This window comes from Equus quagga, chromosome 14 (genome assembly GCF_021613505.1).
Source record: "Equus quagga isolate Etosha38 chromosome 14, UCLA_HA_Equagga_1.0, whole genome shotgun sequence".
Lineage (NCBI taxonomy): Eukaryota > Metazoa > Chordata > Mammalia > Perissodactyla > Equidae > Equus > Equus quagga.
Genome location: NC_060280.1, coordinates 88,104,729 through 88,119,524, shown reverse-complemented (window position 1 = coordinate 88,119,524; position 14,796 = coordinate 88,104,729). Strand labels below are relative to the sequence as shown.

Sequence of the window (14,796 nt, the reverse complement as noted above, 5' to 3'; positions counted from 1 at the left end):
ACATATAACCTTGTGTAAGTTTAAAGTGGAGGATGTGATGATTTGATACACGTACATATTGCGAAATGACTATCACAATAAGGTGAGTTAGTGCCTCCATCACTTCTCATAATTATCACTTTCTTTTAGGGTTTTTTTTTTTTTTTTTTGGTGAGGAAGATTGGCCCTGAGCTAACATCTGTTGCCAATCCTCATCTTTTTGCTGAGGAAGGCTGGCCCTGAGCTCACATCTGTGCCCATCTTCCTCTATTTCATGTGGGATGCCACCACAGTGTGGCTTGATGAGCAGCACTAGGTCTCCGTCTGGGATCTGAACCTGCGAACCCTGGGCTGCCACAGCGTGTGAACTTAACTGCTAACACCACCAGCGGGCGCCTTTTTGGGTTCTTTTAATATTAATCATAAGCAGACCCTTAAATAGTGATTCGCGTGTGCCTGGCCCAACCTGAGTTCTCTGCACCTGTCAATTCAACATTCCTCACAACACGACGAGACACGGTACAGATGAGGAAACTGAGGCACAGAGGGGGCACAAGAGCAGGGCAGGGAGGGGCCGTGGTTCCCAGTCCAGGACCCGTGACCCCCACCCGCACCGCCTCTCCAGGGTCTGCTAACCGGGTGGGGCCTCCGCTGGGCTGGGTGTCCCCATCTGCGGAGGGGCCGATGCTGGAGGCTGCCCGGTGTTGCCGCTGTCGTCTCCCCGTGCCCCGCAGCCCCCAAGACGTGCGCCCAGGACGAGTTCCGCTGCCTCGACGGCAAGTGCATCGCCCGCGAGTTCGTGTGCGACGCGGACCGCGACTGCCTGGACGGCTCGGACGAGGCCAGCTGCCCGGCGCCCACGTGCGGCCCTGCCAGCTTCCAGTGCAACAGCTCCGCCTGCATCCCCGAGCTCTGGGCCTGCGACGGCGACCCCGACTGCAAGGACGGCTCGGACGAGTGGCCGCAGCGCTGCGGGGCCCGGGACGCGGCGCCCCCGCGCGACGACAGCCCCTGCTCGGCCCTCGAGTTCCACTGCGGCAGCGGCGAGTGTGTGCACTCCAGCTGGCGCTGCGACGGCGACCCCGACTGCAGGGACAAGTCCGACGAGGACAACTGCGGTAGGGCCCCGTCCCCGTGCGTCCCGGGTATGGGACCCGTGGCCCCTCTAGGGGGTTAAACCATTTCCAGTCACATTTCTTTTTCCACAAGGGGCGCAAGGCGCAGCTGCCTGTATTATTTTGCTCCAGAAAAGATCCTGGGCTCCAGGCCTGGCTGGTGACATCCGGCCCGTGTGACCCTCAGCCAAGGACCCAACCTCACTGCGCTGTGGTCCTCTCCCCTGTAGCATGGGCAACAGCATTGGCCTCTGCGGGCCTGGGAAAGTCCAGGGCCGCCAATGGAACTTTCTGTGATGGGGGGCCTGTCTCCCGTCTGTGCTGCCCCCACAGTAGCCGCTGACCAAGGTGGCAGGCACAGTGAAGAACAGGGTCAGTAGTTTTATTGAATTTTGATTAGTTGAATAGCCACACATGGTTAGTGGCGCCTGTGCTGGAGACAGTGCCGATAAAAGGTGTGGCCCTGGATTGGCCCCGTGTCACTGCTCCTTGAACAAACGTCGTTGTCGCTTGGCTAGTGAGAGAGAACCACTGTGAATCTAGAACATGCTTTCCTTTTCCTGTTTCTTTGATGTCTTTGTCCATATACACAGTGTTCATAGAATTGTAATTACTATGCAGATATAGTTAGATTTTTTTTTTTTTTTTTTGGTGAGGAAGATTTGCTCTGAGCTAATATCTGTTGCCAATCTTCCTCTTTTCTTTTACTTGAGGAAGATTGGCCCTGAGCTAACATTTGCGCCAGTCTTCCTCTATTTAGTATGTGGGTCACCACCGCAGCATGGCTTGATGAGTGATGCCGGTCTACACCCGAGATCCAAACCCATGAACCCGGGCCACCAAAGCAGAGTGCACCAGACTTAACCACTATGCCATAGGGCCAGCCCCCTAATTAAACTTTTTTAAATGTCACATTTTAAAAACAATTGATAACTTTGCATGTGATCCATACTGAAAATTAGCAGAAATTAATTTCATCCCCATAACTTAGAGCAGGCTTCCCTCACTCTTTACAGATAGGGAGACTGAGGCACAGAAAGGCTGGGTGCCCTTCTAAGGACACATCTGTGAAAACTAAAAATTTCATCATTCTCTGCTTTTTAGCTGTCATCAGAGCTCTCGTTATGCTAGAGTTGCATCCAGTTGTCTTTTTCCTCAATGCAAAGACACATGCGAAGATTCAAAATAGGATCTCTCTCCTTTTTACTTATATCATTGCTGAGCGAGTCTCGGCTTGAACTCGCAGAGCTCCAAAAATGTGCATGGTTTTTAAAAGGAGAAGGGGGGATGGTTCAGCCCACAGATTTATTCTCTCTTTTCGCTGACATCCTGAAATCGAATATTTGAATTGCAAACATTTTATTGTGAAATATGACCCACAGGAAAGTGCATGAAATGTGAACTTTCGGCTTAACGAATTAGTATAAAGCAAAAACCTGTTGATCTGAAAAGGCACAAAATGAGTTTATTCAGGAATAGCCAAAAGAATTGCAACTCAGGACGTGCATGCTAAGGCAAGGCATAGGCAAATACAATAAATAGGGAAGGGGAGCTGCTTTTATAGGGATAAAGGGGGAGGGAGGCTCTTCTAAATGAAAGTCCATTGGCGGAAAGTAACAGTTCAGGGTGGCAACAGCTTCTCATTGGCTGGGCTGCAGTGTTTCTCATTGGCTGAGCTGTGCTATTTACATTGGCGGGGCTGTGGCATTTCTCATTGGCTGAGCTGTTGCCAGGTGAGGAGAGAAATCTTCCTTCCCCAGTAAAGTAGTTTTACTTTGTGTCTAAGGTGCAAGCAGGTCCTCTCTTCCCATTTGGTGCAATTGATGATGTGTCACAGGGCATGAGAGCTCCCCCTGCAGGCCTTCATGGCTCTAGTTAGCTAAGGTTTCTTTTATTAATTGCCACAAACTTGCGTGACGTCCACGTGTGTACCGTGGCCAGCAGTGACCTAATCCAGTCACCCCGTGTGGCCCCGAGCTTTAACTGTAATGTCTTTTTTCACGTCCGTCGTCTTATAGCCACTTTTCCTGTCCACAGTCTCTGTCCTTTGAACGGCTGTGTCAGACTCAGGGCATTGCTCTCATTTCTCATCATGTGCTTGGCCGGCCTCTGTCGAGATCGGGCTGCGTCACTGCTGTCTGCTGAGCATGGCCGGCTGGGTCTGTGGCTTTTGAGTGAATTTTCAAGGAGCTCCTTGAGAAAAACCAGCACGTGTCTGTCTTTCCCCAGCCGTGGCCACGTGCCAGCCTGACGAGTTCCAGTGCTCTGATGGGACCTGCATCCATGGCAGCCGACAGTGCGACAAGGAGTATGACTGTAAGGACATGAGTGACGAGCTGGGCTGCGTCAATGGTGAGCTGCGCTCCATGCCGAGGGGGTCCTGGGCCTGTGGGGACGAGCACGGTGCATCCCAGGCGAGGCAGGAGCCTCCTAGGTCAGCCCCGCACCAGCTGTGTGTCCTTGGGCAAGTTACTTGACTTCTCTGAGCCTCACTTCCACTCATCTGAAAAATGTGCATAATGAAAGCACCTATTTCAGGACTATGAGATTTAACGAGGTCGAGCGTCCAGAGCTCACGTCTTTGAGCTCAGAGTTCTATGTACAATACAATTCCACGTGAAGAGAATTCAACCGTATAATTAATGCAATTCATTAAGATGTGTGATAGAACTATTAATGACAAAATAAGGAAGTGATAAGCCTCAAATTCAGAATTATCATTACCTCCGGGGGCATGGCAGAGGGTGGTGGACGGGACAGCAAAGGCTGTGAAAATGATCTAGGTCAGGGGTCCCCAAACTTTTCCCTTAAAAGGCCAGATAGTAAATACTTCCGGCTTTGCAGGCCACATCTTAGGTGCAGCTTGTCGACTCCGCTTTGTGGTATGAAAACAGCCACAGACAGTGTGCAAACGGGTGGGCGGGGCCAGCATCTGCTCTTGGCGATGTTCTGGTTTGTAAGCTGGGTGGGGGTTCACGGGGGGTCAGTCACTGTGATGTCTGGTTCGTGAGTCCATCAGCGGACATTCTTGGCTGGATTCAGTATTAGACTCTTGCCGAGCGCTCAGCAGGCCCCTGGTGCTCCGCGGCGCCTGACGCTCTTCTTGGCTCCTCAGTGACCCTGTGCGAGGGCCCCAGCAAGTTCAAGTGCCGCAGCGGCGAGTGCATCCCCCTGGACAAGGTGTGCAACTCGGCCAGGGACTGCCAGGACTGGTCGGACGAGCCCCTCAGGCAATGCGGTGAGCCTCGGGGTGCAGAGCTCGTGCTGAGCTGGGGGGGGGGGGTAGGACCAGACATGGGTGCCGTGGTCCCTCGAGGGTCCAGCTGCCGCCGTTGCCCGTGAGAGCTGTGGCCCTGGGGAAAGATGGTGGTGAGGGCAATGAGGGTAAGTGGATCCGCTTCTAAGCCTCATTTTCATATCCGCAGGATGGGGCAGCCTTGCTCACACGTCCTAGGGCTGCTGGGATCGGCCGGTGGGTCCCCCGGGAAGTGTCAGTGGTGCTCTGTGATCCAGGGCTGTGTAGATGCTTTGGACTTTTCAGGCCGCGTGCTCTGTCACAGATAGTCAGCTCGACTGGTGTAGCAAGAAAACAGCCATAGAAACGCATAACGATGCGACCAAATGTGTGTGGCTCTGCCCCAGGAAAGCTCTGTCACAGACACGGAAATGTGGATTTCATCAAACTTCACATGTCCTGAAATACTATTTTTCTTTCTTTCTTTTTTTTTGCTGGGAAAGATTCTCCCTGAGCTAACATCTACTGCTGATCTTCTCTCTTTTTTTCTTTTTCCTCCCCAAAGCCCCAGTGCACAGTTGCATATTCTAGTTGTAAGCCCTTCTAGTTCTTCTGTGTGGGATGCTGCCACAGCACGGCTACTGACAGACGGGTGGTGTGGTTCTGTGCCAGGGCCCAAACCCTGGTCGCCGAATCAGAGCTCAGCGAACTATAACCACCAGTCCCTCAGGGCTGACTCTTATATTTCTTTTCAATAATTTAAAAGTGTAAAAACCATCCTTAGCTTTCGGGCTGTGCACGAACAGGTGGCAGGTGGGCAAGAGGCCGAGGAGGGCGAGGGCAGAGTCCGCAGCCAGGCCCCCCGGCTTCCGGTCCAGCTGTGTGATCTTCGGCAAGTCATTTAACGTGGCCGTGCCTCAGTTTCCCCAGCTGCAGTTCAACTGTCTTTACGATTGTAGGGAGGATTAAATTAGTTAATATTTGTAACTGTAGTAAGTAGTGTGTGGCTTTTAATTTTTTATAATTAAAAACAATTTTAATTGTGGTAAAAAAATAACAAAGTTTACCATCTTAACCATTTTTAAGTGTCCGCTTCAGTGGCATTAAGCCCATTCACATTGCTGTTCAGCCGTCCCCACCATCCATCTCCAGAACCTTCTCGTCTTCCCAAACTGAAGCTCTGTCCCCATGAAACACCATCTCCCCTCCCCTCCCCCGGGCCCCGGCCCCACCTTCTCCTTTCTGTCCCTGTGGATCTGGCCCCTCTAGGGGCCTCCTCCAGGTGGAATCAGACAGCATTTGTCCTTTTGTGACTGGCGTCTGTCACTCGGCAGAATGTCCTCCAGGTTCCTCCATGGCGTTCATGTGACAAGAGTTATTTTCAGTCTTCTTAGGGGTCATATTACTTCGCCGGCCTCCAAGTCATTGCTGTGACTGCGATAAAGATGGTGAAATAGCACAGGGTGACGGGGAAGGGGTGGCTGGAGGCCCGAGTGTGACCGATCTGTGTCCCCCGCCCGGTGCAGGGACTAACGAGTGCCTGGACAACAATGGCGGCTGCTCCCACATCTGCAGCGACCTCAAGATCGGCCACGAGTGCCTGTGTCCCGAGGGCTTCCGGCTGGTGGACCAGCGGAGATGTGAAGGTGATTCCTGAGCAGAGCAGGGTGCCCTGGGCCTCCTCAGCCTTTTCCCCAGATGTGGTGACCAAACCCTCTGTGCCTCAGTTTCCCTGTCAAGTGGGTGTGAAAGCAGTCCCCACCTCACATAGTAGGAGGATTTAATGAGATTCCCAATGCACGGGATGTCTAGTGGACCCCGAAGAAGCACTTGGTTCTTGCCCCCCTTCCTTTTTTTTTGGTTAGGAAGATTGGCCCTGAGCTAACATCTGTTGCCAATCTTCCTCTTTGTTTTTTCTCTGCAAAGCCCCAGTACATAGTTGTAGGTCCTTCTAGTTCTTCTCTGTGGACGCCACCTCAGCATGGCTTAATGAGTGGTGTGTAGGTCCGCATCCAGGATGCAAACCTGTGAACCTTGGGGCCGCCAAAGCGAACTTAACTGCTATGCCACTGGGCTGCCTCGGTTCTTGCCTTTTGGGGTTAATAATTAAAGAAACTGCAACCAAAGATTTTTTGCCCTGCTGGCTGCACCCCTGAGGTGAACAGTGAGGTCAGGTCATTGCTGGAGACGACGCTTGTTCGTTTCCACGATTCCATTTCTGAGCCCGATGGTCACCGAGACCCTGGCCTCAGATCTTCCCCAGAGAGGGCGTGCTGTCCCCCATTTGCCACTGGGGGGCACGGCTTTTGGTTGGAGTGCGCCGCTCCATCCACACCAGAGGGGGAGACGCCCCCAACCCCCTTCTCTGTCCCGACTTGCAGACATTGACGAGTGTCAGGACCCTGGCGCCTGCAGCCAGCTCTGCGTGAACCTCGAGGGCGGCTACAAGTGTGAGTGTGAGGCGGGTTTCCAGCTGGACCCCCTCACCAAGGCCTGCAAGGCCACAGGTGAGCACGGGGAGGGGAGCGCCATGCCACGGGGATTTCACCATGTGAACTTCGCACGGACTCAAGTGAACTGGGGGTAGCTGTCGCCGAGGCCTCTGGCCCCGAAAGGGCAGCCCAGTTAGGATGTGGCCTTACTAGGAGGCTGCCGCACCGTCCTGCTTCTCCACAGACCCAGGGCGGCCCCGCGGGGGACAGCTGGCAGCCCCCAGCGCCGCCGTGGGCTTCGGGGGTCAGGAAGTGGAAAGCTGTGACCCCAAACAGCCCACACCCCCCCAGCTGTTATTAACCAAAGGCACTTACACCCCAAAAACAAGTGCATTTAAGAGAGACCAGAATAGAAGAGCTCGTAATGAAACGAGAGAGTGGAAATCGCTGAGTCTCTTTGCCACCTGAAGGTTAGGTTGGAACTGCCACTGAGGGCTAATTCTTACAATCAGCTCAATCAAAGGACCCCGTGATTTTGGAGGCGTCATCCTGGCGGGGTTTTCTGGTCGTGCAAATGCCCCTTTTTGTGTCATCTTCTGCTCCTGCAGTGTGATTCCCGTGACGGCCAATTTTGCAGAAATACCTGCTGCCGTTTCCCCAAGGGCCCCTTAGGCCATAAGTCTTTGTCCCCTGTTGTCGTCCTTTTTGACAGCTGCCTGGCCTCCCTCCGTCACATCCCTGTGTGTGTCCCGGTTCTGGGGCAAAGTGGGGACTGAGTTCATAAAACCCTCCAGGATTTGAGACTTCACTGCCATTCCAGTCTGTAGGGCTCAGCGTCTATATGGTCTTCAACCCCGGGGCTGGGAAGCGATATTGGGAGTGAGGTCAGTTGTAGAAGTGGTCCGTTTGTTGGTCAAGATTGGTGTCAGAGTGACTGCTCAGCCCCCACTGTTGGGGCAACCCGCGTTCGAGTCCTGGCTCTGCCACTCACTCGCTGTGTGACCTTGGACAAGTCCCTTCCCCTCTCTGAGCCTCAATCCCCTTATCTAGAAAGGGGGGTTGCATCATCGGAGTGTAAGGATCAGTGAGGAAAAATGAGTAGGAAAAGCAGCAAGCAGAATTCCCTGCCCTTAGGATTTGCTCTGTACGTATGAGCCATGATCACGTCTTCATCCTTATCCTCTAGTTGTAAAATGCTGGGGCCCACGTGGCTCAAAGTATAGGTGTTATTATTATTCAGCTAAAGTGAGGCTTTAAAGATCAGGAGACGACAGCCGTTGACAAGCCAGCTTGTCACTCACGGTTCCCGGGAGGAGGGGGCGCCACGCAGGGCCACACGGGGAAGCACCAGCAGAAGGCAGAAGGATTGAGGGCGACGTGTGGGCAGGAGCCCCTGTCGTGGTTTCCACCAGAAGCAACGGAGGTGGCAGGGTGTCCGTTGGGATTGGCTGGTTGGAATGATTTCAGCCGGCTCTGGGGTGCCGGGTGTGTCCCTGGTTGTCAGGTCCCTGGCCCTGAGGGGACCAGGCAGGGGCAGTGGCTGGTTAGTTTGCATTTTGAAGTCGCTGACTATGTCTAGGGACCAGCTCGCCCCGGGAGGGGCCGTCCCTCTGGGATCTCTGTGGCCTCGCGTGTCAGAGCATCAGAAGCTCGTAGTTCGTACACAGGGAGGCCCTTTCCACGCCGTGTCGGGTGTCTCCTCTGCTTCAGACGGACCTCACAGGGTGACGGGTGGGGGCGTGCGGGTCCCTTGCACGCCCCTGAGCATCCCTCCCGGGTCCCCAGGCACCATCGCTTATCTGTTCTTCACCAACCGCCACGAGGTGAGGAAGATGACGCTGGACCGCAGCGAGTACACCAGCCTCATCCCCAACCTGAAGAACGTGGTCGCCCTGGACACGGAGGTGGCCAGCAACAGGGTCTACTGGTCTGACCTGTCCCAGAGAAAGATCTACAGGTGAGCCCGGCCCCACGCCCCGCCGCCCGGGGGTGAAATGAGCGCCCTTGGTGCCAGCGCATTCCTGCTCCCCTTCCTCCCTCCTCAGCACCCAGATCGACAGAGCCCCCAGCTTCTCCTCCTACGACACTGTCATCGGCGAGGACCTGCAGGCCCCCGATGGGCTGGCAGTCGACTGGATCCATGGCAACATCTACTGGACCGACTCCGTCCTGGGCACCGTCTCCGTGGCCGACACCAAGGGGCTGAAGAGAAAGACACTCTTCAAGGAGAAGGACTCAAAGCCGAGGGCCATCGTGGTGGACCCTGTTCACGGGTGAGTGTCCCCAAAGCTGAGGGGCTCAGAGGCTGAAGAACCAGTTAGGGCTCCGGGGGGTGGGCAAGGTCTGTGCCCGAGGTGGGCAAGACCAAGTGGGGTGGGCGCTGTCCGGAGCCGCAGAGCCAAAAAGAACAAGGCCTGGAAGGGCGGGCCTTCCCCACCCACCCTTTGGGGGTCGTGGAGGGTGTGGGTCCCTCTCGATGTCTGCGTTACCTGAGATGGACCCGGAGCCTCAAAAGTCCTGGGCTTGGAATGAGAATCCAAAATCAGAAATCAAACTACTGATTGAAATCGGTATTAGAAATTAATACTGGGGGCCAGCCCCATGGCATAGTGGTTAAGTTCCACATGCTCCACTTCGGTGGCGCAGGTTTGTGGGTTTGGATCCCCGGCATGGACCTACACCACTCATCAGCCACGCTGAGGTGGCAGCTCACATACAAAATGAGGAAGATGGGCACAGATGTTAGCTCAGGGCCAATCTTCCTCAGCAAAAAAAAAAAAGAAAAAAAGAAATTAATTCTTATTAGAAATTAGAAATTTCAATTCTGATTGAGTATCTAAGGGCAGAGCATCATCTACCAGGACAGGACTGGAGAAAAGTAAAAACCCTCAGGTCTAGCGTTAGTCGATTGACAGTTGTTTCGAGGTCGCCACCCCGTGGAGCCCCCAGGAGGGTGTCTGCAGGGGCCTGTGGCTGACTCAGCAGCTCCAGGACCCACAGGGACCAGTGTGGCCTGTGGAAAGCCTGGCTCCCTCCCATGAACTTTGCACCTGTCAGACCACATCTGCCACCTCAGCACGTCACATGTGGAATTTCACAATTCCAGAGGCGTGCAGACAACCGGGCGGACAGCCTGTTCTGGCTGCAATAGTTGGAGAAAAGGGAGCTTTGGCTTCTGGGAGGGAACGTGAGAGAAGGCGCATCTGGCGCCTCCACGTGGCATCCAGGGCTCAGTCTTGTCAGATCGGATCGAACTGGGGGTGAAGATGGGCCCCGGGCAGGTCCCCCCCCCCACAGGACTAATGCCATCATCCGGTGGAGGGACACGCGGTCCAGTGAACCGGGCCACAACTACCAGGAGAGAGAGACGCCCAGAAAAAATCCACTTAGACACAAGTGGTGGGGACTCTGTGCTTGTGTGTGCGTGTGCGTGCGTGCTTGTGCGTGTGTGTGTGCGTGTGTGTGGCCTGTCTGGTGTCTCTTCCCCAGGATGCCTGCCCGCCATGGCCCTCTGCTCTCCTCCTGTCTCTTCCATTTGGCACCTGGGGTTGGCCCCCTGTCGCCCCGTGGGCCATGATTCATTGAACTGCTATCCAGCACATGGAAATTTAGTATTTTTCCCCCTACGTCACAAAGCAGCTGGGAATCCTTTGAAGTGAGTTGTTGCAGTTTATCAGCAGGAGAACATTCTAGAAATTGGATAACTAGCTCGGGGGGGCAAATGCACCGACACAGCATCAGACTGTCCTTCCAAACACATGTTGTAAACCGGACCCTCAGCCAGAGGGCCCCCGAGGGCCCGTCCTCCCACACCCCACCCGTGGGCTGTCCCTCTGAGCCAGTTTCAGTGTGGTTGTCGTTGGGATTTGGCTACCTGGGGGCTCGTTGGCGTCCCTCCCGAGGTTTCAAAGCCCTTGGAGACAGGCTTGTAAATTTAGACCCAAGAGAACTGAAGGCAGGGACGTAAATAGATCATTTGTACGCTGTGTTCATGGCAGCCTCAGTCACAATAGCCCAGAAGTGGAGGCGACCCGGGCGTCCGTCAAGGATGAGTGGAGAACCAAAATGTGGTCCCTCCGTGCAGGGGAACGTTATTCAGCCTTCAAAGAAGGCGACTCGACACCTGCCACAGCCTCTGAACCCGGAGGACATCACGATCAGTGAAATAAGTCAGACACAAAAGGACGGACACTGTCCTCGCACTGATAACGAGGTCCCAGAGGAGTCACAGCCACAGAGACAGGAAGCAGCTGCTGGGACCAGGGGCCGGTGGGGGCGTTTAATGGGGACAGAGCTTCCGTTTGGAAGATGGAAAAGTTCCGGAGACGGAGGGTGGGGATGGCTGCACAGCCGTGTGCCTGTACGAAATGCCACTGAACTGGACACCCAAAAATGGTTAAATGGTCAATTTTACATCTTGTGCATTTTACCACAATTTATATATATATATCTGAAGAGCAAAAAAAAATTACAGAAAATTCATAAAAGACCTTGGAAAGCGGTGTTTAGCATGCAGATTCCACGGCCCTGGTCCTGACACTGGGGTGAACACCTCCATCTGTTCACGAAGCTTCTTGAATCCTGCCAGGGCTCCTCAGGGGGCAGCCCCGGGGTAGGCACGGTTCGGGGAGCATGGGGACGAATTCGGGGTCTCCCCGAGGGCGTGTTTTGGGTCCTGGTGTGGCGGCTCTCAGGTGTGGGCGGGGGGGCCCTCCCCACTGATGCCCTCTGTTCTCATTGCTTCTCCACCAGCTTCATGTACTGGACGGACTGGGGGACGCCCGCCAAGATCAAGAAGGGGGGTCTGAACGGCGTGGACATTTACTCGCTGGTGACGGAGGACATCCAGTGGCCCAATGGCATCACCCTGGGTACTTTCGCAGGAGGTGGTCCCTGGGGGCCGGGCACTGGCTGCAGGAGAGGGGACAGTGTCTGGGCCGCGCCTGGACCAGGCCACACAGCCCCCTGAGGGTTTGACCGTCTGGAACCACACCGCCCTGGCCCGGGGGGTGCTGTCTGTGTGTCTGAGCTGCTTTGCTGGGCACGGCTGCCCTGGGGCCTTCGGGGTCTCCTTCCTGCGGGGAATGGAGTGGCCGGGCCATTCTGGCATCGACACGTGACCTCTCCTCGTCCCCCTGTGGATTCCAGATCTTTCCGGTGGCCGCCTCTACTGGGTTGACTCCAAGCTCCACTCCATCTCCAGCATCGACGTCAACGGCGGGGACCGGAAGACCATCTTGGAGGACAAGAAGAAGCTGGCGCACCCCTTCTCCTTGGCCGTCTTTGAGGTGGGGGCTGGGAGCGCGTGGTCGCTGCCTCTGAGCCGGGGAGTTCACGCCAGGTGCTGTTCACTGAGCGCCACGCGTGTCCCACTAACTGGGGACGTGCTGTCCAGTTCGTTCAAGCCTGTGCCTCTGACGAGGTCTTAGACCTAGAGTTACTTCCATTTTCTTATCAAAAGAGTCTTGAAAGGTCCAAAGCAGCAGTCCCCAGTCAGGGACCATCTTGCCGCCCAGCAGCCCTCTGGCAACTTCTGGAAACTTTCTGCTCGTTGCACTTGGAGTGGGGTTACTATTGGCCTCCAGTGGGGAGAGGCCAGGGATGCTGCTGAACACCCTATAAAGAGATGAGGGTCCCCCCACAGTGGGTCGTCTGGCCCCAAATAGCGCCACAGTTAGGATATCCGTACACCCGTGTTCGAGAGGCATGACTCAGGGGCCAGCCCGGTGGTGTGTTGGTGAAGTTCACACGCTGCACTTTGGTGACCTGGGCTTTGCAGGTTCAGATCCCAGGCGAGGACCTATGCACGGCTTAGCAAGCCACTCTGCGGCAGCGACCCACAGACAAAAATAGAGGGAGATTGGCACAGATGTTAGCTCGGCGACAATCTTCCTCACCAAAAAATAAAATACTATTTTGGGTTAAGAGGCATGATTCACAATAGCCAAGAGGCGGAAGCAACCCAAGTGTCCACTGACAGATGGATGGACACCCAAGATGTGGTCCATCCAGACATGGGGAATATTATGCAGCCTTAAAAAGGAAGGAAACTCTGACCCACGTTACAACGTGGATGAACCTCATGGTCACAAAAGGACAAATACTCTGTGATCCACTCACAGGAGGTCCCTAGAGGAGTCACATCCACAGAGACAGGAAGGAGGATGGAGGCACCAGGGGCTGGGGGAGGGGGTGGGGTGTCAGTGTTTCATGGGGACAGAGCTTCAGTTTGGGAAGGTTAGAAAGTTCTGGAGACGGATGGTGGGGACGGCTGCACAACAATGTGAATGTGCTTAATGCCGCTGAACTGGACACTTAAAATTGGTTAAGATGGTCAATTTTATGTTATGTGTATTTGACCACAATTAAAAATTTTAGCAAAAGAAAAGAAAGAAAAAACGATGCCACTACCTAGTGCTGTTTCTTCCCAGAGGACCCCAAAGACCGGGGTGACGGGGAGACAGTGGTCTGTGTCCCACCCCCGTGGCTAATGAGATCCGTCGTCTTCCTTGATGCCCACGCAGGATAAAGTATTTTGGACAGATATCATCAACGAAGCCATTTTCAGTGCCAACCGCCTCACGGGCTCAGACATTCACTTGATGGCAGAAAACCTGTTGTCCCCAGAGGACATTGTCCTTTTCCACAACCTCACGCAGCCAAGAGGTAAAGACGAGGTGGCCGCCCCAACCTCCACTTTCCTGCCGGTGTCCTAGGATTTTTATGGAATTTTCTAGAAACTTCTAGAAATTTCTGACCTCAGTCTCACCCTGACTCCCACCTCTTTTGCTTCAGGGGTGAACTGGTGTGAGAGGGCCGCCCTCCACAACGGCGGCTGCCAGTACCTGTGTCTCCCGGCCCCGCAGATCAATCCCCGCTCGCCCAAGTTCACCTGCGCCTGCCCCGACGGCATGGTGCTGGCCAAGAACATGCGCAGCTGCCGCACAGGTGAGGGCGCAAGTCCTGCTCCGTCCCCCTGCTGGCTGGACCCTCCCGAGCCTCTCTTTCCTCATCTGTTCAATGGGGGATCGAGGCCCCGGGAGGCCGAGATGGGGACTCATGAGCTGGGGTAACCGTAGTCGGCCTTTCTTGAACGCCGGGAGGTGACTGTTAAGACACAGACAACGAGCGAGGAGACGGCCCTCTTCTCGATTCTTCTCATCCTTGGGGACAGTCCAGGCTGGGGGCCAGTGTGTCCATAACTCGGATCTCCCTTTTGAGCCACAGATAATCCAATAACGACGTAGATATTGGTGGGTTTGTATTTTCACTGCATTTGTTTTCGGTTATTTCTTCGTGGCCAATGGCTCTCCCCTCCTGCTCGTTGTCATGAGCAGCACAGGGTCCTCCGCGTGGCGCTTGGGCCCTGGGGCACCCAGGAAACGTTTGTTCTTTCAGAGACTGAAGCTGTCGCGACCACCCGGGGGCCCTCCACAGCCAGGCCTGTGGCCAGCTCGACGGTCAGGCCGACAGGCAGCTCGGCGGTGGTGGGGCCGAAGCACACAGCCAGCTCGTGGTCCATGGCTAGCCCTGAGCTCACCACGGCTGAGACAGTGACGGTGTCCCATCAAGGTAAGGGCTGGGAGCACCTGGCTGGGTTCATCGGGATGCACGTCTAGATGGGCCCCTTCAGAGGCTTTGGTGTGTAGAGGTGGAGTGGGTTTACTGTTGGCTCCTGTGCTGACTGTCTCTGCCCGGGCCTGTGCATCTCTGCAGCCTCAGTTTCCCCACCTGCCCATCCCCCGGGAATAGCGGGGCTGCACGGGCTAACCCGGGTGAAGGGCCTGAGTGCACAGTGTTGGCTCAGCCCACAGTCCTCCAGACGCGGTCCTGGGAATCTGAGATGTCACCACAGCCCCTTTGCTGCCCAGCGGGCCAGGTCCAGGGTGAGGCCGGTGAGGCACTCCTCCCTCCAGGCAGCCTCTGAGCGGGAACCACAAAACCCAGGGCTCAAATCATATTTTAATGTGATATTTTAAAAAAATTAAATCAGCAAACTGTAGCCTTCAGGGCTGAACCCCTGGTCTCATAAATA

General features: G+C 55.0%; 1 protein-coding gene across 1 annotated transcript in view; it reads left to right on the top strand.

Moving 5' to 3' along the window:
* LDLR (low density lipoprotein receptor) overlaps positions 1–14,796 on the top strand; it is a 29,572-nt gene that overhangs the window by 9,880 nt on the left and 4,896 nt on the right. Inside the window, exons 4-15 of the mRNA XM_046685230.1 lie at positions 714–1,097; positions 3,324–3,446; positions 4,210–4,332; positions 5,856–5,975; positions 6,711–6,836; positions 8,547–8,718; positions 8,807–9,034; positions 11,514–11,632; positions 11,910–12,049; positions 13,286–13,427; positions 13,557–13,709; positions 14,160–14,333. Coding sequence (XP_046541186.1) covers positions 714–1,097; positions 3,324–3,446; positions 4,210–4,332; positions 5,856–5,975; positions 6,711–6,836; positions 8,547–8,718; positions 8,807–9,034; positions 11,514–11,632; positions 11,910–12,049; positions 13,286–13,427; positions 13,557–13,709; positions 14,160–14,333 — 2,004 coding nt within the window. The remainder of the gene's footprint in view (positions 1–713; positions 1,098–3,323; positions 3,447–4,209; positions 4,333–5,855; positions 5,976–6,710; positions 6,837–8,546; positions 8,719–8,806; positions 9,035–11,513; positions 11,633–11,909; positions 12,050–13,285; positions 13,428–13,556; positions 13,710–14,159; positions 14,334–14,796) is intronic.